The 27065-nt window shown below is 36.1% G+C and overlaps 1 protein-coding gene across 11 annotated transcripts in view; it reads left to right on the top strand.

Annotated features, from left to right (window-relative positions):
- The window catches only part of dtn (transmembrane protein 132C dtn), a 604515-nt gene that overhangs the window by 495279 nt on the left and 82171 nt on the right, over window positions 1-27065 (top strand). For 10 of the 11 annotated variants that reach the window (XR_012720541.1, XR_012720542.1, XM_075300564.1 and 7 more), the window contains one exon: window positions 2595-2827. The exons of the other annotated variant lie outside the window; for it this stretch is intronic. Coding sequence is in view for 8 of the 10 variants with exons in the window: in XM_075300564.1 (XP_075156679.1) it covers window positions 2595-2827 (233 nt within the window). In the remaining 2 variants the exon portion in view is untranslated. The remainder of the gene's footprint in view (window positions 1-2594; window positions 2828-27065) is intronic. 11 annotated transcript variants of the gene reach the window in all.

The raw sequence follows: 27065 nt of genomic DNA on the forward strand, positions 1-27065 counted from the left end.
ACAAACCAGCCTCTTGGTGTCGAGGATCCGGGCCGGGAAACTTTTCCAGCACCTGTGAGTAGACAACAGACAGAGCATTCTCAATTTCCCCCATTTTTGCTCTGGAACCATACCGTCCAATGCTCCTTTATTAATGATAGCCATCACAAGGCTGTCTTTAGCAACTGAGGCAAACGATCTTTGATCCCTTTTGGAGGATGGCAGCTCATCCGGCGATCGGTCCCTTTTTCCAGTCTCAAGAATTCCTTGAGCCCATTTTAAGGAATCGCTTTGTTTAGCCGACAGCGTGCTTGGGTCGACTGATCCTAACTTCTTTAGGATAAACAAAGCATTTCTGCGTTCCTTGAATCTCTTTCGTGAGGGATTAACTCGTTTTTGATGCCGTTACCTTGGAAAAGGTTCGACTTGTCAGAGTGTCGCCACCTGTCGACCCGTCTACAGGTCGACTAATTGGGCCTAACTCTTGGTCATTGCCCAGATTTATAACTCCAGTCGATACCCGTCCACTGGGCCCTGAAATTAGCAACCCAGTGGATGACTTGGAATTTCGGTGCTGGTGGCTTAATATCCCACCACACTTGAAATTCGTAGGAGGTACCTATTAAGATGAGTTTATCCGCTATTGAAAAACACGTCCGTTCCGTTCGACGGTTGTATAGAGTTGTGTGTTGGAAACCCTACTAGTTGGTATAAACATGTCGATCGGGTTCAACGTGTAATGAATACACCACCGACAAGCACGAATATAACTCCTTTCATATTATTAACGGGGGTGAATATGAGAACCGAAAACGATATCGACTTGGGGAAAATGTTAGAAGAGATGACAATAATGGAATTCGACGACGAACACAATACGATAAGGGACGGAGCTAGGGAAAATATTTTGAGACTCCTACAAGAGAACAAAAAGGGCTTCGATCGAAAGAAAGTTACGGAGATACGCTACGATGTAAACGAATTAATAGCCATCAAGCGAACTCAATTCGGAACTGGCATGAAGTTGAGACCGAAATACTTGGGTCCGTACAAGATAGTTGAGAGGCAGAACGTATCGTCCATACGTCGTCGAGAAAGTAGGAAATACTGAAGGTCCTAAATATGAAAATATGAAACCTTGGGAGCGAAATTCGAGGGCGAATTTTAAATCAGGGGGGCCGGATATAGGATGTGGTCCTGCAGCTCCACCTTATTAAGCTCTCATACTAACTTTACGTTACGATACAACACGATACGATACAGACTGATGCAAGTCATCAAACAGATATTGACGAATGGGCACAAAAGGATGAGTGGACAGTCGTTGATCGGTAATCGTTGGTGCAGTGTCGTTATAGTTGAGAGCATTAGTGAATTTCGAATTAATGGATTAAATCTTGAACTATTAAAATATGTTAATTTTAATTAAACTTAAATAATTTAAATAAACTTTAAGTAAACAACGAATCATCAAATCCAAAGTGTTTTAATCAAAAAACAATAAAGTAGGCATCAACCCTACATATATATTGAAGCACAATGTGTTTGGGTCATATGTTACAGAAGCGATTTTTTGAAGCTCTATGGGGGATATACCTAAATCTGAACCGATTTAAATCTATTGTAAATTCTGACATATTAATTATATTTTTGATCAAAATCGATATTTTTGGGATGCTTTCGAACATAACAACCACTCGCATTTATAGTACTCGTCAAGAGCTTTCATTTGATACCTAAAAATGTTTGTTGAGAAAACTAAATTTTAAAATATAGCAGCAAAACTGACATTTATAGGATACTTTCGACAATAGAAACCACTTGCATTTATAGTACTTTTCAAGATCTTTCGTTTAATACCAAAATATGTTGCGCAGGTATTTGGGAAAAGGTTAAATTTTAATAAAATTTTTATCTCCCCAAATTGTAATTAACCCATGAGGTGCGTAAGCAAAAACTATCTGGTTTGTGTCTCGGCTAGTTAAATTTACAATTTATCTTCACGCACATAGCCCCGCAGGATTTACTAGTTTAAGTCATTATATAACATATGTGTATGTATGTATGTATATGTGTGTAAACGCTAGAGCTCGACCGAAGCAGACTTTTTTGGCCGAAGCCAATGCTCGGCAAAAAAAAGCAATAATTGGGCGAAGCCGATTATTTTCCTCAAATTTGTAATTAAAGATATTTGGTGTGTTTTAGTACAATATTAGAATTATTTAGAATATTTTTTTTAAACAAATATATAAATACAACAATAAAAGGTAATTCAGTCCTGTAGTTTTATATTATAAGGACAAAAAGGATTTTTTATAATTTTTTACGTTTTATTTGTACTGGATGTTTTGACTGAGACAAATTCAACACAAATTCAATATGAAATAAATTAGTCAAAAAGCTTCAGCTTCGGTTAATCGGCCTCTTGACGCCGAAGGCCGATTCGTGGCCGATTTAAACAAAAAATAATTCAACATATACATCCAATTCACTTATAAATCATAATTTTATAACGAAGAATTGGCAAATCCGACAACAATTATTAGCTTCAACAAAAGAATTAATACTAAGAAGAAACTTAAAATATGAGTTATTTACCAAATCTTTATTTTCAGAACAACAATCTCTACAAAACTGCGAGACCCATTCTAAGGAAGAAAGTACTTTTGTAAAGCCTGAATATGGTCGATCACGCGGAAACAAACATTATATTAAAAGAGCGACAGTTGTTGGTAACCCAATGTTTGCATCCACGGTTGAGAAAGAACAAGATGATGAGGAATGTCTTAGTCTAGATGATCTTGATATGGATTATGAACAAATTATGAACTATTTTGACAATTTGAAGGTAAATAAAATTAGACATATTATTTTATTTTAGTATATCTTCAACGTAGCTATATATGTTAGGATAGAATGTGAGCCATTAATTTCACTAAAAAAATATTGTCCTACGCACATAGATTTCATGTTTTTCAAAATACGATTGCCACTTACGCGTTTCATTAATACAAAGACTTTTCAATGCACCAAAAATTTATAAACTTTTCATTGAAAGCGTATCACGAAAATCGCGGATTCAATAATTTTTTTAATTAAAATGTTTTCAATCGCGAAAATGATAATATCAATCACCCATTTTGATTGAAAACCAAAACTATTTTCTATTTCATGTTAGCCTGATACCGAAACAGGCAATTGACGTCCAAATACATTATATCTAAGTATACAATTATTTTTCGAGCTTTATGGACAGATATAGATTAAGGAACATGGTTAATAGAGCCATTGAAAAGAAAACGCCAGATACAAATCTATATAGATCTGGTATAGATCTGGCTGGGAGAGATAACTCAATTTTGGGCCCTTTATGCTAACTCCTTATGGAGAAAACATTTAGGAATTTTCCTCTTACAAATTGAATCATCTTTTCTCCCACTGTACATCATCTTTTCATATAACTTACAAGTCCCTTAACTATTTTCAATTAAAAATTTAATTGACTTGTCACGGAATCAATTAATTGTGTAATTGAAGCAATAAAAAAATGATTGGTTTTTGACATAAAATTCAATCAATATTTTAATTGAATCAATTTTAATTAATTTCGCGACAAAAATCAATCGACTATTTGATTTATTCAATTAAATAATTAATTAATATTGGCAATAAATTTCAATCAAAAATTAATTAATGCGTTTCTTATAAAAAGATATTCAATATTTTTGTTTGTGAATTAAGCTAAACAAGAGAATTTGGTTCTTGTTATTTGTATGTTTTTTTCTAACATAGCTTACATATACAATTACGACCATTAGCAACTAAAGGATTAAATAAAACTATACAAATCGTTATCTTTCTTATCATAATAACCATGCCAGTCATGTTCCTTCTAATATGTAGATGCGTCTAGATTTCAAATAAATCAGCAGTCTGTAAGCTAAATTTGTTTTTCTCAAAGTAAACAGAATAACAACATATAACTTAATTTTTTCAATTAAACTTATTTTTGTTAAACATTATCTGCATAGAATATCACTTTTCCTTTGTAGTCTTTTAGCATAAAAAAATTATTAAGGGCCTCGGTTTAATTTAATTTTGGTAGCAATTCCTTTCCAAAATTTCCACACATTGAAATCTATTAAAATTTGAACCCATCAGAGTAAAATATAATGGCAAAGCAATGTAATATTTGGTATTATATTGATGATACTTTGCAAATTCTGGAAATAAAAAATATAAATGAAAAATACATGAATTTATTATACTAATTTTTCATATTTTTAAATCCAAAAGAAAAATTGTTTACCATTACATAGAGATTGTAATGCTGCCTATTAGCTTATTTATCGTATATACTGTTCTATGATTGGATTAAAGTGATAAAGATAGATTAAACAAAAATGCAATTTAATGCCAACGCTACTTCGCAACTTGAAGGCGAATCTTCCAACTAACCCATATCGCTCTCTGTTTACAGAAAACTAGGAGTGAAAAAATTTACAAGTTTAAAAGATCAGTACTCATCTTTTGATTTTTATTAAAATGATGGAGTTGATTGATTGACCACTTGACGAAACAAAATTACTCACTAAAGGAAATGAATACAAAATATATTGTTTTAGTCCGTTTAATATAAACAGCACCCATGTTCTGTAATTCTCATATTAATAATTTACTCACATGGTATATCAAACAGAAACGAAAGGAACCCAGAAAAAAGCGTCGCCAAAAAAGTAATGAAAATGTTCTTTTTGGATCCGGAAGTGGTGCAAAATTGACGCAGAAGCGATGAATTTAACATGGGCTTGTCATAGGACGGAAGTCCTCCATTTCAACAGCCGTTGCACTGAATTTGCATCACTTCTTTAGGTGTGAACCGAATTCAATGTTTTGGATGTAAATAAAAAAATTCTGTGATATTTTGTCAAATAAATAATTTTTATAATTTTTTATAATTTTTAATTGATTCTAACGCTTGTCGGAAACGTTTGACCTCAAATATTTTCAATAATTCACAATTTTTCCACATTGGATTTAGCATTTTTGTCAACAAAATTTAAATGATTTGTACCATTTTATGAATTCTTACTCTGTTTTTAACCTATTTGAAACAAAAAAAGTTAAAATTATCCATTAAAAGTATTAAAAAACCAAGTTATAAAAAATTGAATTAAAAGAACTTCCTGGGTAGTTAAAATAAAGAACATCATTGGGAGTTCATCTTCTAGAAGTGCTTTTAAAGTTGTGCCTTTGGAAGAACTTCCAAATTTTTTTGCTGGGAATTTGAACAAAATTTTGTTCCTTCCATTGAACTGTTTCTGTAACTTTGTGATTCGAGAAAATGCTGTCATGTGTCAAACGTTTTTCGATTCATTGGAAAAATTGTGTGAAAAGTGTTTTTGTAATGTTACGAATTGAGAAATATATCTATTTATGCTGTCAACATTATTCACAAGAAGAAGCCTTGTGAGACCCACAATAATAAATATTTTAATAAATATTTTTCTTTGAAAATGGATAAATATCCTGAAGCAAAGGTAAGATATTACAGAATAGATCGTATTTTTATAAATTGTAAATTGATTTTACCACTTATTTGTAGAAAGACTAACGCAGTTCGACACAAAAAAAAAAAGAACCGGACGTGGACATACAATCCATTTGGGTAGTTCCAAACATATAATTTTTAAACGGAAATATGTTACTTATATAAAAATATACACTAATGTTCGTTTTTAATTATGTTTATTAGCATTTACATTATTTAATTGTGGGGAAATCTAAATTTCTCATTTCTTGCACCTTTTCGATGAGGTTCTACCTCTATTTTCATCTGATTCAATGCCAATATTCTCTGCTAGTAGACCGTGTGCTAATCTAAAAAATTGCTCTAATTAAAGCAACGTTATATATTTTGTCCGATATATTCATTTTCAAAATTTCCCATTTCACTACACTTTTTTTAATTATAATTTTTTTGTTTGCATTTTTGACAGTTGACTGGAATATTCCAAAAACTCATTTGGCTTTTTTCGAATATTGTTAAAGATACAGTTTTTACTCACAAATGAGGAACAATGGAATTTTTTGTTTCATGCTTTCTCGGTGTGAAAAGTTCTCACTAAAAATACAGAACATGAATACAGGCTTCAATGGAAAACGATATTCACATTTCACAATTGCTTACCTTCAATAAACATATATTGTTTTCCATATTTTCAATACCAATAACACGGGTAATTCCAAATGCGTTCTGTCATATATTTTTCAGACCTTGTAGTGGACGTCTTAGTCGACTAGGAATTCCTGAACACAAAGTATTTTTGAAAGTGGGAAATATGAGAGGATATACAAAAACTTTTCTATATAGCTGATGTAATAATTCAAAATAGTGGTTCTCAATTTTTCACAATTCTTTGCTTGAGTGCACCCAGAGAAGGAATATGATCACCTCAAACATAGTTTAAGAGCAAAATGTTATTTTTGGGTGGTGACCATGTAACATGGTTTTCGCAACCATGTTATTTTCTCGGAAATTATGTATCTGATTTCGGCAAGCAGGTTATATTTGACGAGAAAATTACATTTTAGTGACAAACATTTTAAATGGTCACCATACAAAAATAACATTTTGCTCTTGAAACATGTTTGTGGTGATCATATTCCTTCTCTGCGTGTGGGTCTTTGTTGCAAAAAAAATGGTTGCTCTCAATTCCTTTACTATTTTGTCTTTTACTATGTTTTTCTTCTTAAGAGAGCTGAAACACTCTCATATTTTTACCAGGCGCCTAACTCGGCGGTGTTTATTTCTACAGTTCAGAATTTTGCATCAGTTCTTCTGAGGTTTTCACCCAATTCATATACAGAAAGTTAGGAGAGAAATATTTAAACAAGTGGTCAGAATTGTTTTGTGAATGAAATAAATTATATTTCAAATATATTCTCAAAATTTGTTGAACAAAATTAAGTGTATGAATCTTTTAAAGTGATAATATCTATAAATTTCAATTTATGTTGTGGCAACCCTGAATTTAATCGCGTTTTTTTCAATGGCAACTTTTAGGCCGACAATCGTACTTACAGCGAATCTAACCCCCGAAGGCTTGCAAAATTTTCAAGAACTAACTTCCTTTCCGTTTTATCCATTAAAGTGTTCGGATCAAAGTCACAAGAAAGTAGTTTTTAATTTACTAGAAAAATCGACAAATATCAGTGGAATTTTTAGTGAAATTTATATTTCATTCAAATTATATTTTCAACCAAAAACCATATTTAATCGCAAAAAGAGGTATGTTTTGCGATTAAGTTTTAATAACTTCGGTTGCGTAATAAAACTTAAATTTTATTCAGGTTTACGCAAATTTGCTAACTACGCGAGTCTGACTTCATCACGAGGAGTCAGATTGCGACTCAATCAGTTGTAAATTAATATATAAATTGAACATATTTATTGGCATCCCAGCATCAACAGAAAATAAGCTTTTCCCATTAGATAAAGTGTGGTGTCCATAAATAATTCTTTCATTGTCGAGGTTGCTGGCCTTTCACAATTCATTGACTAATCTACGCAACAAACAACATTTCCAGTGGGAGATCGTACTCCGAACACCATTATTTTCTTCAATTATATTTTTATGGTGTAATAGTAGAAATTAAGTAATCTAAAAGTCCATGAACAAATTGCTACATATGGCCAGTGGAAAATTACTACAAGCCTCTGGGATGGCTGACTAAACACCAGTTGAATTTCAATCATCATCATTTCTACATAAAGCCATAATTATCTCACTGTTGAATTAATGTAAGTTCCTAGTTCGCCGTTCCACATGTAATCTACAACGGACCAGTCACATCATTATTTCTAGTTCTAGCTTCCACAAAATTGCAACCATATAATGTAATGAAATCCATCTCTGGTTTTACCATTAAGTCATCAAATTGGAATTTAGGACAAGCCACATCATCAGTTTTGTTCAAATTCATCAAATTCGTCAAGATCTACATCGGCCTATGAATTCAAGAAAATAAACCTGTGCTTTTTTAATATCCAGAGTTTTCAAATGAATTTTGGAAGAAACCATAATTTTTAAGTAATTACATGAGAAAATCATTGGGCCCTAAAATCATAATTAAAGTGTGCTATGGCTGACTGGAATTTCAGATTTAATTGCAAGAAAGTATAATCAAATTTTATTCCCGTAATTAGCATTTACAGCATCGTAACCTGCGAAGGCCTTCTATGGATCGATATGCTGGTGAGTTTTATTTTAGTTTATAAAATATTTTGTGATATTATATTTTCTTGCATTGATATTTTTTTGTGAGTGTAGAAACATTTAATATGAGATTGCCAGACACCTGTGCGTAAATATCCATTCATAAATGTTCCACTATTTCAAAGTCTTCTTCTTCATGTCTGGAGCTGAGCTCCCACAACCATGACGTCATAAGCATTGACAAAAACAATAATTCATGAGTACTGTTGATCTTAAGGGTTATACTCTCTGTGGGTCTCTGGCATAAGCACAAACTCATAGTAAATATTTTTATCACCTGATCATTGCTATATTATGAAAAATGTGTAAATAACAAAATTGAAGCAACTGCACAAGGAAATGCTTTTATAAGGGTGTCCCGAATTACAAATTATATTTTTTTTAAATAACCAATGTTTTCCTTTTGTATAGATAAATATTTATCGTGATTTTTACTACACATTCAAATATGTAATTTTGCATATTTATCATCTTGAATTCAAATTTTAAATACTACATAAGTTAATGTTCTTTTTTAATCTCCTTCATAAATGAATATTAAAAATTGTTCTCTATTTCATGATAGGTTCTATATTAGAGTATAATGGTAAATTTCGCTAATTAAAAATTTATCTACTTAAAATAATGTTATATAGTTTCATTTTTTTATTATTAAGTTTTCTCGTGATTAAAGCGGGTGTTTTTTTTTAATCATATTGGTCCATTTAGTACCAGTATAGTCTAAAAAAATAGGAGTCTATAAAAATTAATTATTGTAATGGGAACTTAGTCTATGAGGAGCAGGACGAGAACCCCCACCCGACTGAAGTTAGCAAGAAACGGCTCCCGTAGTACTAACTCAGCATAGACAGAAGGATGTTTGTAGATTATCAGAACTTGTATCGAGAACCTCCGTGTCCCTGTACATTACATAATTTGGCGCCCAACGTGGGGCCCGAGGAACGCTGTCCTCCTGGCTCTATTTTTTATTTATTTAATTTCCCTCTTAGATTTCATTTGTAGTCAAATTTTAATGTCTTATTTTCTGCAATTTTCATTTTATGAATAGTTCTCAGAGATTTTCTGGATATTTAGCATTTTGAACGATCGAAAGAGCTAACTGCTTATCTGCTGTAAACATTTTCGTGGATTGGTATGAGCAAATGTGAGATATTCTTTATTTTTTTGTGCACATTTTTTTTTTCTTGGGATTAGGTTTTATCTAGAACTTAGATATCAGTAGCTATGAATCTACTAGGATTTCGGCAAAACAGCTGACAGCATTTTGACGACCAATGTTTTGTAGGAGAGTTTAAAGTTGTAGGATTTTTACATAACTGGTTTGTTCGGTAGACTTGTATCTCAGGAAAATATAAAAGTGTCATGTCATCATTATTATCCTGCATTTTTCGATAGAGAGTCAATTTTATTCCATTTACTGTGATATGCATTCCAAATAAGAAAACGTAACTTTATGATATTTTTATATTCAATCAATAAATATTTTTCTGGCCTGGTCAAAACAATTTTTCCGTAATTTTCATTACAATCATTCTAATTTTTGGATCCTGTTTCGATAGTGAACTTTGGGAATTTTCGGTTTTTTTTGTGGTAAGGGAAAATATTTCTCCGGGAGCTGTTCCAAACTTGGATAGCCAAGGTGACCAAGCATCAGCTTTAGCACCAGTGGTGATAGAACCTTCTGTTTGTCATGTTTGTAATGAGGTAATGATTGAAGGACAAGATTGTCTTATTATCAGTGATTGTCCTCACCCATTCCATAGACGATGTATATCGGGGAGTATTTGTCGAATACTTCAGAATGTCCCGTCTGTAAGAACTGAGTGAGTTAAGGACTCACGTGATATCGTCCAAATCAGTTCCGACAGCGACATGAAATAAAAAGGGTAAACCTAGGGGTGCTATGTCTAAGCATAATAATACACGTAATGCTACTCGTAATTTATTTCAATACGGCTACTTGGACCAAAGTACTGGTTTGCCAGTGGCACCGAATCGGAATGTTAGTAGTACAAATCAAAACCATATAAATTCTCCTGGCCCTGGATTAAGCAATCCACCGGCTCCCATTTCAATAGATTACAGGGAAATAAACTGTATGATTGAATCGAATACAGCCCGATTGTTACAGGGAATTAATATTTTACCCCAAGGACAAAATTTGTCGAATCGAAATCATGCAAATGATGGTAGGAATATTAATGGTGCTTTCCAGGAACACATATCAAAAGTGAGCGTTTGGTAAATATATCTCCAAATGTATTTTCTGGGTTAAGTGTGAATGGAATGCCATCTGATAAAGTGACATCCATAATCCAAAATTGGAACATTAAGTTCGACGGATCATCCTCAGGATTAAATGTTGAGGAGTTCCTTTATAGGATTAGGTCACTAACTAATGATAATTTTGGAGGCGACATTTCCGTCATAATTAAAAATTTGAATACCCTATTGACTGGAAAGGCCAAAGAGTGGTACTGGATGTATCTCAAACAGACGCCCTCCATATCATGGAATAATTTCTCGCAGGCTATTAGGGGTCAATATAAGGAATGTAAAACTTCTTTCGATTTGAGAGAAGAGATCCGTAATAGAAAACAAAAGCCAAACGAAACGTTTGACTCGTTTTTCGAATCTATTTCATACATTATGGACCGATTACCAACGCCTATTCCCGAACATGAACTTTTGGAAATTCTTCCTAGGAATCTACGTCCAGAAGTTCGTCAAGATTTATTGTATGTTGAAATAAATTCGATTTCTCATTTAATTTTCTTAATGACGAATATGTACGGCGAAATTTGGTGACACGCAACCACCCATCGAATCAAATGCAACGTAGGCAAGTGGCGGAGATAGGGATCGATGAAGTGATTGATGAGACACTAGATTTAATGTCTAATGTCGATGCCTTGAATAAGGTTGGACAAAATTCTAAATGTTGGAATTGCAACACAATGGGGCACTACTGGCAAGATTGTTTGGCCGAAATAGCCATATTTTGCTATGGGTGTGATGCGAAAGGGATTTGATTGCAAAACCCGAAATTTGAATACAACAAACAACTTTCGAACCATGGGTTCTCCAAAGGATTAAATCCAATGTAGAATCCCACTTTGAATTCTGATTCCCAAGATGACAATAATTTAATTTCCGATAATGACATCCCTAACAATCATGACTTGAATAATCCTGAGACAAATCCTGATATGCCACAAAAACCAATTTCGATCCTGAAAAGGATATCATATTATGAAATACCTGATTTAATTGATAATTCACGAATACTTTATCCGAAGTTACCATACCATAAAAGGTATGTCATAAACGGTCAATGAGAATGTTTTTCAAGCGAAGAAAATTGTGCAAGAAATTTTTAATTTTTGCAAATTTTCTCTAACTCTTTTGCGCTTTTTCGCGAAAATTTCAATTTTAAAATTCGATGAATATGGTCTGTTAGACACTGGCGCTAATGTCAGCTGCATCGGTGCAGAATTGGCAGTGCGCATTCTTCATAAATACACAAATTTTTCTAAATGCAAATCGCAAGTGCGAAACGCAGATGGTAATGTGCAAAATGTACTCGGCTGGCTTGATGTCATTGTATCATTTAAATCCAAGACCGGTAATGTAAGATTTTTCATTGTGCCATCAATCACTCAAAGGGTTATCCTTGGGGTAGATAAAGAGGACTCTTTATTCAACCGTCGAACGGAACCGACGTGTTTTTTAATAGCGGATAAAATCATCGTAATAAGTACCTACTACGAATTTCAAGTGTGGTGGGATATTAGGCCACCATGCAGAGAAATTCAAAGACATCCACTGGGTTGCTAACTTCAGGGCCCAGTGGACGGGTATCGACCGGAGTTATAAATTTGGGCAATGACCAAGAGTTAGGCCCAATTAGTCGACCTGTAGACGGATCGACAGGTGGCGACAATTTGACAAGTCGAACCTTTTCCAAAGTAACGGCATCAAAGGGAAGTAATCCCTCACGAAAGAGATTCAAGGAACGCAGAAATGCTTTGTTTATCCTAAAGAAATTAGGATCAGTCGACCCAATCACGTTGTCGGCTAAACAAAGCGATTCCTTAAAATGGGCTCAAGGAATTCTTGAGGCTGGAAAAAGGGAACGATCACCGGACGAGCTGCCATCCTCCAAAAGGGATCAACGATCGTTTGCCTCAGTTGCTAAAGACAGCCTTGTGATGGCTACCATAAATAAAGCAGCATTGGACGGTATGGTTCCAGAGCAAAAATGGGGGGAAATTGAGAATGCTTTGTCTGGCGTCTACTCACAGGTGCTGGAAAAGTTTCTCGGCCCAGATCCTCGACACCCAGAGGCTGGTTGGTATCAAGGACGATTTAAGCTAGTCGCATTTGAGGACCAGAGGTCTATAGAATGTTTTAAAGCTGCTCTGGTACTAATTGGTGAAGTTTGGGAAGGAGCTGTTCTAGAGTTAGTCGAGAAGAAAGACATACCGGCTAGACCAAGAGCACATGCGTGGATACCTGCAAACCCTCCTGACCCTGAATCTATTTTAAATAGACTGAAACGATGCAATCCAGATCTTCCAACAGCTGATTGGAAGGTTGGCCGTTTGGATGAAGTGGATGGGCCAAGACGGCATGCAGTGTTTATATTCAACACTCAGTCTTTGCCCCATCTAGCAAAGTCTCAGGGCCGTGTATGTTATGGCTTTCATTATATCCAAATGAAGGTGTATAAAAACGATCAGCTAAAGGATTCAGAAATGGACAAGCCTCTGTCTGAATCAGAAGTAAGCGGATCCTCTTGCGAAGTCGAGGGAGATACCAAAGATGAAGACATGGATAGATACCGTATGCGTGAGGAGGCTTCTACTGCCTCAGAACTCACCAAAGTTGAACCTATGGTTCTCGATGGTCCTACGAATCCTCCAGATAAATTTGCACCGTTGTAAGGCTGCATGTGCTGCCTTAAAAGTTCTCCTGATGAAAGGGGACATAGACATAGTTCTTATTCAAGAACCATATGTTTATAGAAACAAAATATGTGAATTAAGTACTCCCGGGTTCAAACTATTGCAGTATACTGGTAATGATGTAATTCGAGCCTGTATAATTGCTAAAAACGAGCTTAACTTGTTTCTGCTTCCTTCAATGTGCAATGCAGACGCTGTCGTTGCCAATTTAGAAATAGCCAAATGCAAATATTGGGTATCTTCGGTCTATATGGGACATGACAGGGAGATTCCTCCATGTGCCGTTAAGACCTTAGTTGAGGAGTCACTGAAAACAAAGACGAAACTCATTATGGGATGCGATGCGAATGCGCATCATAGTATATGGGGAAGTAGTGATACTAATGCAAGGGGAGAGTCGCTAATAGAGTTTATTTTGCGTACTAATCTGGTAGTTTGCAACAAGGGAGTTGCCCCAACCTTTATCACTAAAAACAGGCAAGAGGTTTTGGACATCACCTTGGCCTCGCAAGAACTGAATGAAATGATATCTGAGTGGCATGTTTTAAGTGAACACAGCTTCTCAGATCATCGCTACATCAGTTTCAAATTTGATGTTCATACCACCAAGACCATATTTCCGCCAAATGTCAGGAAAGCTGACTGGAATAGGTATAGGGAATCGTTCAATATGATGATACCGGAAATACCAGAGACAAATATGAGCACTGTGCAAGTTATCGAACACGCAGTGGAGAGGATTACTAAGGCCTTCAACATTTCACTGAAAGCTACATGCCCTAAAGGGAAGCCAAGGGGGACAAATCGACCACCATGGTGGTCTACGGAGTTAGGTAATATGAGGAAATCGTGCAGGAAGCTCTTTAACAAAGCAAAGTCCACCAGAGCTCCTGTGGATTGGGACGCTTACAAGAAGAATCTGAGAGGATACAAGCGAGAACTGAGAAAGGCTCAGCATAACTCTTGGAATGATTACTGCAGCAGCATTGAGAATACGTCCGATGCTTCCAGACTACGGAAGGTGCTAGCATCCACGAGTTCCGCTCCAGGTTTCATTAAAACATCGGAGGGCAATTGGACAACGCCCAGTGAGGAGACGCTGGAGGTACTATTGGACACACATTTTCCTGGAAATCAGACGGTTGAACCATGTTCTGGCGGTGCCACAGTGGCTCAGCGGTCGTTTCCTATCGAGGAAATTGTATCGGAATCTCCAATAAGATGGGCGTTAAATAGCTTTGGACCATTCAAATCCCCCGGACCTGATGGAATTACTCCGGCGGAGTTACAAGCAGTGACTGACAAAATTACCCCCTGGTTGTCAGCGATATATAAAGGATGTATCAACTTAGCATATATTCCACGAAAGTGGAGAGAATCAAAAGTCGTTTTCATACCTAAAGCGGGAAAAGCCTCTCACTCGAATGCGAAGGATTTCCGACCAATCAGCTTATCCTCATTCCTACTTAAGACTCTGGCATTATATGAACTACTCAGCTTTATTGAAAGCTCACTATCTGTCAAAGAATACACAATCGTGGCATTTCTAGACATCGAAGGGGCGTTCAATAACGTCCATCCGAGCTCGATATTAAATGGACTGACAACTCTGAATGTTGATCCAGGTATACTTAGGCTGTTAGACGAACTAAGGAAGGGACGCATTTCAGCCACACTAGGGCAAGCAAACATACAAAGGTATGTGAACAGAGGCACTCCTCAAGGAGGAGTTCTATCACCTTCTCTTTGAAATGTTGCTATAAACGACCTTCTGGTTTCCCTAGAAACAGAAAGGATACAAGTGGTGGCATACGCAGATGATGTGGCGCTAGCAGTCAGGGGAAAATTCCCATCAACAGTTAGAGATATTATACAGAGAGCCCTCCGGATGACTGAGAAATGGGCGAAAGATAATGGTCTTGGGGTAAATCCTGCAAAGACAGAACTAGTCATGTACTGCAAAGATCGCAAAACTCCCACGGTTAGGCCCATTTCCTTAGGGGGTATTGAAATTCCCTTTAGGGAGTGTGCAAAATATCTTGGCGTTATTTTGGACAGGAAGCTGAACTTTAAGCTTAATATTGAAGAAAGGGCGAGGAAAGCAACGGTAGCTTTATACTCGTGCAAAAAGGGAAAAAGTGGGGACTAAAACCAAAAATTGTACATTGGCTATACACGGCAGTGGTTAGACCTATAATGCTATATGGTGTTGTAGTCTGGTGGCCGGCACTTCACCAGCCGATAAGTTTAGACAAAGTTCAGCGTATGGCGTGCTTGTGTATCTCAGGTGCATTCAGCAAGACAGGAACAAACTCCCTTAATGTCATACTGCATCTATTGCCTTTAGACATTTTGGCCAAACAGTCAGCTGCAACAAGGGCTGTGCGGTTGCGCGAGCTATCGCTGTGGTCGGAAAAAAGTTACGGTCACAGTTCGGTCCTCAAAATAATGCCAGATGTGCCTAACGAAGTGGATTACTCTTTGGCGAGTCCACTTTTCGACAAAAAGTTTTAGACTCTAATTCCCAACAGTGAGGTGTGGTGTACACGGACCCCGGGGAATAAAAGATATATAGATTTCTACACTAATGGCTCCAAATTGGATGGCGAAGTGGGTTTCGGAGAATATTCTAAAGATCTGGAACTTCGAATAGCGAAAAGATTACCTGATCACTGTAGTGTTTTTCAGGCTGAAATATTAGCAATAAGAGAAGTGGTGAATTGGCTGAGAAGTAATGCTCCAAGCAATATTGGCATTAATATATACTCAGACAGTCAACCTGCAATAAAATCCTTGGACTCTGTGTTCCTCAACTCGAAAACGGCCATCGACTGCCGCAAATCTCTCAATGAGTTGGCTGAGCAGCATAATATTCACCTAATATGGGTGCCTGGCCACAGGAACATACCGGGGAACTGCGAAGCAGATGAGCTAGCAAGGCTAGGAACAACCTTACATATTCCAGGGGAACTAGAATCTGTTGGTGTGCCTCTGGCTACCTGCAAGCTCTTACTGCGTGAGAAGGCTGTCATGATGGCAAATGTTCGATGGGAGAATTGTAAGGGTTGTAACGACACCAAGCAAACATGGCCCCATTTAAACTTAAATCTAATCTAGAGCAGAATGATCGATTTCCATTGACTGACCAACAAAATAGAAAATTGGCATCTGTGATTGAATTATTTCCTAATTTCGAAACCGAGGGACTGGGTAGAGCTAGCCTCATTAAGCACACAATTGATGTTGGCGATGTCCTACCTATAAAGCAGAAATTTTACCCAGTTTCCTCTGCGGTTGGGAAATTAATGTTTGAGGAAATAGACAGAATGTTGGAACTTGGAGTCATTGAACTTGCCAATTCTCCTTGGAGTTCTCGAATGAGATTGGTAGTAAAGCCGAATAAGGTACGATTGTACTTAGATGCTCGAAAATTAAATTACGAAAAAGGTTACGAAAAAGGATGCATATCCTTTACCGAATATCGAGGGAATGTTCGCACGATTGCCGAAGGCAAACTTGATATCCAAATTGGATCTCAAGGATGTCTAATGGCAGATTAGTCTGGACGAAAAGTCGAAAGCATTGACGGCATTTACAGTGCCCGGAAGGCCATGGTGAGGATGTCATCCCAATTTCGAAAAGGCAATCTTACTTTAAATATTTCAAAAAGCCAATTTTGTGTAAGGACAGTGAACTATTCGGGGTATGTGATTGGTAATGGTGGTATTTCTACTGACCCCGAAAAAGTTTCTGCTATTTGAAACAGGCTTGTCCCCCACAATTTGAAGCAAGTGCGAGGTTTTTTGGGGTTAACCTGTTGGTACCGTCGATTTGTACCAAATTTTGCCTCAGAAACTTTTGCAATAACTGAAGTGTTGAAAAGTAAGAAAAAATTCCAGTGGACTTCAGAAGCTCAATCCGGATTCTGCCAAGAAATTCTATCTTAACTGCGATGCAAGTGATTACGGGATTGGAGACGTACTTGTGCAGAAAGATGACGAGGGTAACGAGAAGCCGATTGTTTTCATGATAAAGAAGCTAAACACCGCGCAACGTAACTACAGCGTTACAGAACGCGAGTGTTTAGCTGCTCTAGAAGCAATCAAACGGTTTCGCTGTTATTTAGAACTTCAAGATTTTGAAGTCATCACTGACCACTCTAGCCTTCTATGGCTGATGCGACAGCCCGATTTAAGCGGACGTTTGGCCCGCTGGGTGTTTAAGCTTAAGCCATATAAATTCACGATCAGTCATAGAAAGGGTAGAGAGAATGAAGATTTTTCTGTGGAAATTGTTAAATGAATATCTTCAACTTGCAAGCCGTCGATTGGAAGACTTTGTTGTTGTGTGAGCCCTGTGTGTGAAGGGATAATTTGCCGATTTGTGTAATATTTATTATTTGAAAAATTATTTGAGTTAAATTGGAAGATGGCACCACCTGTTCGCCGGAGCCCACCCAATTTACGTAGCACGGCCAGTGCAATCTCCGCCTGAGATGAACAACGAAAATATGAACACAACAGCAACTACACCACAACAAGTAATGCCGCCATCATTAACAACCAGCACAGAAAACGCCAATAAAATTACACAACAAAAACAGCCATCACAGGAAGCCATCCTCCTGATAGACACAAAAACAGATGTCGGTAATGCAGCGTCAACTTAACCCTCTAGTTCCCAATTTTTTTTTTTAATTATTTTTGTATTGGTTTCGCCTCAAAATGAAATGTTTGTTCTGGAAGAATGTTATATTCTTAGAGAATTTGGACTTATAGCGTCAAATACTTTAATTATTTGATTTTCGCACTCCGCGCAAAATAATTATTTTTGGTGATTTTCACAAACTTCTGCATTCAAATGACATTGACAACTGACTTTCGTATTAGCGCAAGCTGCAAAAGCACCAATATGAAAATTTGGGATTCCCCAAAACAGATGACACGAAAAAAAAAGCAAAACCTAATTAGAACCATGATTGACCGTGTAATGAACTTAGACCGCGGTCTTGGGAACTAGAGGGTTAAGGATGCTCACAGCAAACTATCAGATAGCAACCGTAAATGCCAGCATTTGGTAAGTGTCCTCCAAAAACAAATAACCAAGGTAAGTGACAATAACCTCACGAACGCAAGATAGTGCCGCCATTGACAATGTACGACCACCAATAATGAATCCCGTTACCTACCACCATTGTCAACAGCCATATCGACAAGAGCAACGACCACCACATTATGCAACAACATCGCCGCAACGTCAACACAAGAAGCACCCACAAATGTAATGTCGTCCATAAGTTCACCGCCATGTCATTTTTCCGGTCAGCGCCAACAATTTGCAGCAGCGCCGCCATGCCGCCGACGCTACAATCGCCCAGTGCTTCAAATTTGTTATCGCCATCTTGAGTAAATTTACAAAACAACACTGGTCAAATGCCCAACTTGCCAAAATCTGTAACGGGCCTGAATTTAAATGGATCTAACCTGATGCCACGAAAAATGCTAGATTTGTCAGAATTTAGTGGACAGCCTGAAGATTGGCCGCTATTTTATACATCATTTACACAAACCACTGCCGTATATGGTTATACAAACTTGGAAAATAACCAAAGTTTGTGTAAGTGTTTGAAAGGAGAAGTAGTCAAATCTTTGCTGATTCATCCAGGCAATGTAATTGCTCTTATTGAACAATTGAAATTTCGATTTGGACGCCCAAAGCATCTCATCCAAAGCCAGATAAGACGAATAAGGGAGTTGTCACATATATCGGAAAACAACCTAGTGAAGCTAGTGCCGTATTCAACCAAGGTAAAAAATTTAGCTATCTTCTTGCAATCGGCGAACGGACAACAACATATTAGTAACCCTACATTACTAGAGAAGCTAATTGCGAGGCTCCCCATGAACAAAAAACTAGAGTGGGCCAAAGTGGCCATGAATATGCAACACTATCCAACAATTGTGAATTTTAGAACAAAGTCGTCGTGTACTACTGCATACAACAGAAAAACAACAACAGTGCACAGTGTGTAAAGGTAATCATAAAATTTGCGATTGTAGTCGTTTTTTGAATCTGAATGTGAATGTGAAAAATCGTTGGATACAAGTTAAAAAAATTCGTGCATGTTTTTCTTGTTTAAATATTGGTCATAACCAGAGAATGAAGCCGCCGAGTCGCGCCGCCGATTTCAGTCGCCGCCGGCCATTTTTTGCCAGTCGACGCCGCCGCCGAATATGTCGGCTCATCTCGACTCAAATTTAGCCGCCAATTAATCAAAAATATTAGTTTAAATCAAAAAACTTTATTAATAATTGTAGTATTTTAGTCAAAATTTTGAGCCTTTCACCCCCAATCAATCTATTTCAAAGTATTATAATAACTTTGCAAAAATTTACCTCAGAAAATTTGAATGAAATGTTAATTTGATTGTCAGATTGGTAGTACAACTAACCTCATTACCATTCGAATAACTTCAAATCGATTTTATAATGGATAATTGTCCGCCGCCGAAGAGACTTATTTATATCAGCTTAGCCGTCAAGCCGCCGGATGCAAAAATTTAATGTCAGCCGCCGCCGACAAAAATGGGTCGGCTTCATTCTCTGGTCATAACACACGTGAATGTGAGGAAAGAAAACTTGTGAGAAAAATGGGTGTCAAAAAATGCATAATAAATTGCTTCATGAGGACATGTCCTATGATCCACAAAGTACAAATGGTGCTGTTGTAAGTGAACCTCAACAAAATGTACTCAGCTGCTCAGCAGAATACAAAAAAATTATTGTTTCGTGTTTTACGGGGATATTTTACACACTTTTTGATGATGGATCTTCAATCACAATCTGGATAAAGAAATTGCCGATAAACTTGGAGTTCGAGGAAGTAGTTCCTAAATATTCAGTGGTTTGGAGGGCGGTCAGCCAGAGAACCAGTAATTTCGTTCAATTTGAAAGTAAGTGGAATTAACAAAAACAGTTGCCATCTTTTGAAAAAAGTATATATTTCAAATTTGAATTTGCCATCACAAAACCTTACACAATAAGAAATTGATGAAGTTTTTAAGAAATCAAATGCGCCTGTCAAACCGTACACCAACATTGTGCCAAAATTTTTAATTGGTTTAGATCACGCATTTTTGGGGTTGCCATCCTACTGTGAAACAAATAATTTATCAGGACCCTTTGCGTGTAATACAGAATTGGGATGGGTTGTGTTTGGTCCAAGTCCCAGTATAGCGCCATCGCAAAATTCATGTCTTTTTGCCAACGTAAGTGGAAATGACGAACTTCATCAAGTTATTGCAGATTACTTTAATATTGAAAATATGGGCGTGAGATCAGCTCCCCTTGTTCATCGAGAGATGTTTCATCAAATTATGATCCGGCCTGATGATCGAGTATCACAACGATATTTATGGAGATTTGGAAAAACTGATTCCGAGCCAAAGGAATTTGAAATGCTTGTTATGATTTTCGGAGCCGCCTGTTCAGCAATTCATGTAATGAAAACAAATGCCAAAGAACATAATGAACTTCTGCCTCGAGCCGTGGAAGCAATATGCGAACATCATTATATGGACGACTTTGTGGACAGTTTTGATTCAATTGAAGAAGTAATTTCTATTTCAAAACAAGTTCGAGAAATTCAAAATAATGGAGGCTTTGAACTTAGAGGATTTACATCGAATTCTAATGGGGTCATCCTGGCACTAGATGGCGCTTCAACATCGAAAAGTATACCTACCAATCATAATACAGAAAAGATATTGGACCTTTATTGGGATTCAAAATCAGATATGTTTATGTATATCTTGAAATTTAACAGGGTTAATCCATCTGTATTTTTTGGAGAGAGAAAGCCAACTAAACGTGAAGTATTAAGTGTAATTATGTCAACATTCGACCCTCTTGGATTTTTAAGCCATTTCATAGTTGGCGGTAAATTAGTATTACGAAGTATATGGAGACGTGATGTTCGATGGGATGACCCAATTCCGGATGACATGAACACAGCATGGGAGCGATGGCGCTCACAATTAAAAAATATTTCGAATTATCGTTTGCCACGATTTTACTGCCCATATGGTATGATTGAAAAATTACAACTTCATGTATTTGTTGATGCCAGTGAAGCTTTTGCCGCCGTTGCATATTGGAGATTTGAAGTTGCAGATGACACAATTTGTGTAAGTTTTATCTGTTCTAAGACAAAATGCTCGCCTTTGAAGAAAGTTTCTATTCCTCGCCTGGAATTACAAAAACTGTTTTAAAGTGGATTTCAAGTAAACACCGAGATTATAAGCGCTATGTTGCCCATAGTATAGTCGAAATTTTGGATTCGACTGAAGAAAATAATTGGAGATGAATCCCAACTAAAGATAATGTAGCCGATGATGCCATTCGCAGCTATAATAATGTTGATTTTTCAGCCATTTCTAGATGGGTAAATGGTCCCGACTTTTTAAAACAAGCAGAAAGCACTTGGTCATTTTTTACCGGTGAAGAACAATTACATAAGGATAATGATGATGAAGAATTACGCCCTAAAGTTTTATTGGTGGTTAACAAAAATAATTTGATTAAATTTGAACGTTTTTCATCATATATAGGATTGTTTTGGATCGATATGGTATAACATCAAAAGATTTAGAAAATGCTGAGAAGACCTTATACCAACAGGTCCAAAAGGAATCATACGTTGACTTCACGAAAAATAGTAATTTCGCGAATTTAATGCCTTATATTGCCGAAGATGGTCCCCTACGTGTATATGGTCGCATAGATGCTGCCAGTTGTTTGTCCTATAGTTCGCGACGACCAATAAAGACCATAATTTTACAAAATTATTAGTTCTACATTATCATTGCTAAATGAAACATCAAAACAGTGAAGCAACTATTTGTGAAAAACGTCGTAAGTTTTGGATACCACAAATTAGGAGCCTGCTTCGAAAAATAATTCCAAATTGTATGATCTGTGGTATTAAAAATGCTAATACTGTAGCTCCACTCATGGGATAACTTGCACTTGATCGTTTGGAACCCAATGTGGATCCCTTTAAAGATATAGGCCTGGATTATTTTGGCCCTATAAATGTGACACATGGTAGAAAAACAGAAAAAAGATGGGTGGCACTATTTACCTGCCTCACCCTGAGAGCCATCCACTTGGAAATAGCGCACGACTCATATATAATTGCAATGAGAAATTTTATGAATCGAAGAGGTGTTCCAACAAGAATCCGTTCTGATAACGGAAATAACTTTATTGGTGCTAATGAAGAAGCTAAACGATTCAGTTTTTGATGCTAATCGAGTCCAGTGTGAGCTGTCATCGAAAGGTGTTGAATGGATATTCAATTGCCCTGGAAATCCATCCGAAGGTGGCATATGGGAAAGAATGGTACAGAGTCTTAAAAAAGTTTTGTATCAAACGATGAAAGATGTGGCCCCAAAAGAACACGTATTACAGTCTCTCCTGATTGAAGCTGAGAATATTGTCAACTCTAGGCCGATGACACATTTGCCAATTAGTCCACACGGTCGTGGTAATGTTGCACCAACTCCATCTGTAGATAAACCGGATGACAAACTTTTCTCCCTGAAAAAGCAATGACGAATTGTTAGAAGTCTACGAAACAGATTTTGGAAGAGGTGGGTCGTTGAGTATTTGCCTATGTTGACAAGAAAAGTAAAGTGGTGTGAAAGGACTACTCCTATAAAAGTTGGTGATGTGGTTTTCATATGTGATCCTAATCTTCCACGAAGTCAATGGCGCAGAGGTTTGGTCACTTGCGTTCATGCTGGCATTGATGGTGTGGTACGACGAGCTGATGTCAAGACTGAAACAGGAACCCTGCAGCGTGCCGTGTCGAAGTTAGCCGTTCTGGACTTGGATTCTGGTGAAACTTATCGAATCATTCTCCTTTGGAAGGAGGTGCAAAACTGCGGTGAGTATTTTGTGTTAGTTTTATATGTATTTTATTTTACCATTATTTTACATTTTATAGAAATAAACACACTCCAATTGTTTGTAATCACATTCGTACCTAAAATTTGTTTGTGTTTTCAAACGATTAAATTGGCAAAACCTCAATTGCGGCCAGCAACAGTACCTATAAAATTTTAGAGCTGTTGCGCAGAAATTTTTACTGACCAGGAATGGTAAAGGACGTTAAGGAGTATGTAAGGAATTGCGATGTGTGTAAGACCACTAAAAACCCAAATATTATTATGAGACCCCCTATGGGTAAACACGTACCTTCCGTGCGGCCTTTTCAACGCCTTTATATTGATTTGCTTGATCCTTATCCAAGGAGCAAATCAGGCTTTATTGGTATTTTGATTGTACTTGACCATCTTAATAAATTTCATTGGCTTTGTCCACTCAAGAAATTTACTTCGATGGCTATAATGGACTTTCAACAGACGCAGATATTCCATACATATGGTGTACCTGAAACAATCGTTTCAGATAACGGCAGCCAGTTCAAAGCCAATGAACTAAACGCTTTTTTCACCAAATATGATATTGCCCATATGTACACGGCTTTTTACTCTCCGCAGGCCAATGTCTGGGAGAAAGTAAACCGATCGATAATAGAGGGAATTAAAGCCTTTTTTAAAAACGATCATAGGCAATGAGATCAAAATCTCAGTGCGATCAGTTGTGCTCTTGCAATTCATACGTAGGAATCAATGCCAAGAAGTATATAGGCGTAATTTTACGCAAAACAATTTTGAAAAAGGCTTTAACGCAAAATTATCACCGGTATTTATTAAGGCTAGAATTCATGAAAAATTGGACAATAGTTATTATGTATTAGAGGATATGACTGCACACAAATTTTTTTTCTGATTCAATCTCGAAATTAATTGATCCAATTAATTTTTTAATTGAAATGTCTTCAATCACAGAAATGATAGTATCAATTTAAAACTTAATTGACAGTCAATTAAAGAATTCATTGATTCAATTAAAAAATTAATTGATAATATTAATTTGTGGGATTGATTTTTATTTCAATTAAATTTATTGATTCAATTACATTTTTAATTGAATGTTTTTTAAAACTCAATTAAGATTTTAATTGGAAAAATTTTCGTGAAATTGTAGGGAAAATAGTGGGTAGTTTCCATGGAAACGATATCAAATTGTAGACGTCCTTTTTCCAGCTTATTTGCCTACGAAAATCTATCAAATAATCTGTTTTTATAGTGGACGTCTTAGTCGACTAGGAATTCCTGCACAAAAAGAATGTTTGAAAGTGGGGAAAGATGAGAGCATATACAAAAACTTTACTACATAGCTTATGTAATAGTTCAAAATAGTGATTCTCAATTTTTCACAATTCTTTGCTTGAGTGGGTCTCAAGCAAAAAAATGTTTGCTCTCAATTCCTTTACTATTTTGTCTTTTACTATGTTTTTCTTCTTAAGAGAGCTGAAACACTCTCATATTTTTACCAGCGCCTAACTCAGCGGTGTTTATTTCTACAGGTCAGAATTTTGCATCACTTCTTCTGAGGGTTTCTCCCAATTCATATACAGAAAGTTAGGAAAGAAATATTTAAACAAGTGGTCAGAATTGTTCTGTGAATGAAATAAATTGTATTTCAAATATATTCTCAAAATTTATTAAACAAAATTAAGTGTATGAATCTTTTAAAATGATAATATCTATAAATTTCAATTTATGTTGTGGCAACCCTGAATTTAATCGCATTTTTTTTAATGCCAACTTTTAGGCCGACAATCGTACTTACAGCGATTGTTCGATCACATCCTTTGACGTTTTCCGTTTACCACTTGCGTGTCAGCAATCTAACCCCAGAAGGCTTGCAAAATTTTCAAGAACTAACTTCCTTTCCGTTTTATCCATTAAAGTGTTCGGATCAAAGTCACAAGAAAGTAGTTTTTAATTTACTAGAAAAATCGACAAATATCAGTGGAATTTTTAATGAAATTTATATTTCATTCAAATTATATTTTTAACCAAAACCCATATTTAATCGCAAAAAGAGGTATGTTTGGCGATTAAGTTTTAATAGTTTCGGTTTTATTCAGGTTACGCCAATTTGCTACCTACGCGAGTCTGACTTTATCACGTGGAGTCAGATTGCGACTCAATCAGTTGGAAATTAATATATAAATTGAGCATATTTATTGGCATCCCAGCATCAACAGAAAATAAGCTTTTCCCATTAGACAACGTGTGGTGTCCATAAATAATTCTTTCACTGTCGAGGTTGCTGGCCTTTCACAATTCATTGACTAATCTACGCAACCAATAACGTTTCCAGTGGAAGATCGTACTCCGAACACCATTCTTTTCTTCAATTATATTTTTATGGTGAAATAGTAGAAATTAAGTAATCTAAAAGTCCATGAACAAATTGCTACACATGGTCAGTGGAAAATTACGGCAAGCCTCTGGGCTGGCTGACTAAACACCAGTTGAATTTCCACTATATAATCATCATCATTTCTACATAAAGCCATAATTATGTCACTGTTGAATTAATGTAAGTTCCTACACGCAAAAAAAAATTATTTCCTCCCAAACGAAATTTTAGACAAACAAAGTTCGTTTCTCATTTGCTTTTCGCTATAAGGAAGTGTATTTGGAAGAAAAGTATATACTTTTTGTGATAAACGTTTATTATTTTCCAGGATGTAAAAACAATTTCATAAAGACTAACTCAAAAAACAAAACATTGTTTTCTTGCTAATTGCATTTTCCCTCACATCTTTCTCACTTCCACGAGGTTTTTAGTTCTTAACACCTTTTCCTGTAATACCAACAATGTAGAAGAAATTATACGATTTTATAAATTTTTAAAATTTTTTTTACCTTTCGCCTGGACGGAGAATCGAACCGCGGACCATGCACTTTGTAAGCCAACACACTAACCACTGAGCTATGTACCTGTTATGGTCATCAATAGATAAATATCCATATAAGTTATATTTATATAGCATAGCTTGCGGCGCCCACGAACCGAGTAAACAAAGTTTATTTAACAGAAACAAACATTTAGTTTGGCACCGTGGAGCAGTGGTTGCTACGTCCGACTTGCATGCCAAGGGTCGTGGGTTCGATCCCTGCTTCGACCAAAGTTTTTTTTTTGTTTTTTTACATATATTCCAGATATGTTCGGAGGATTCCGAAAAAATGTTCAAAATTACGTTGTACTATATTAAATTTTGAACTGTAAAATGTTTCTTATTAAAGACCTAAAGTCAGAAAAGAACAGTGTTTGATATAAACGAAATGGACTGTGTTGTTGTTTCAAAAATAACTTTTTTTATTGAAAAAATAAAAATTTTGTAACAAACGATTTTTTTTTTTGGTGATAAAAGTTTAAAATTTTCGAAGCAATTCAAAAAACTCTAACAAAAGAAAAACGTTTTCGGCACACGTTTTCCAAACGTTTTTTTTTCTTTGCGTGTAGTTCGCCGTTCCACCATTAAGTCATCAAGTCGGAATTTAGGACAAGCCACATCATCATTTTTGTTCAAATTCATCAAATTCGTTAAGATCTACATGGACCTACGAATTCAAGAAAATAAACCTGTTCTTTATATACAGTGTTTTCAAATGAAATATGGAAGAAACCATAATTTTTAAGTAATTACATGAGAAAATCATTTGGCCCTAAAATCGTAATTAAAGCGTGCTATGGCTGACTGGAATTTCAGATTTAAGGTGGGTATTAAGTTCGAGTTTAGCCGCTAATTTTCACTAAAGTGAAAACTAAATGAGTAAAAAACGTCATAAAATTATACATATTTGCCGCAGATTTCATTATCCCAAAGCAAATTTTCACAAAGTTTATATTCC

This window comes from Haematobia irritans, chromosome 3, assembly GCF_050003625.1.
Source record: "Haematobia irritans isolate KBUSLIRL chromosome 3, ASM5000362v1, whole genome shotgun sequence".
In the NCBI taxonomy this organism is placed as follows: Eukaryota; Metazoa; Arthropoda; class Insecta; order Diptera; family Muscidae; genus Haematobia; species Haematobia irritans.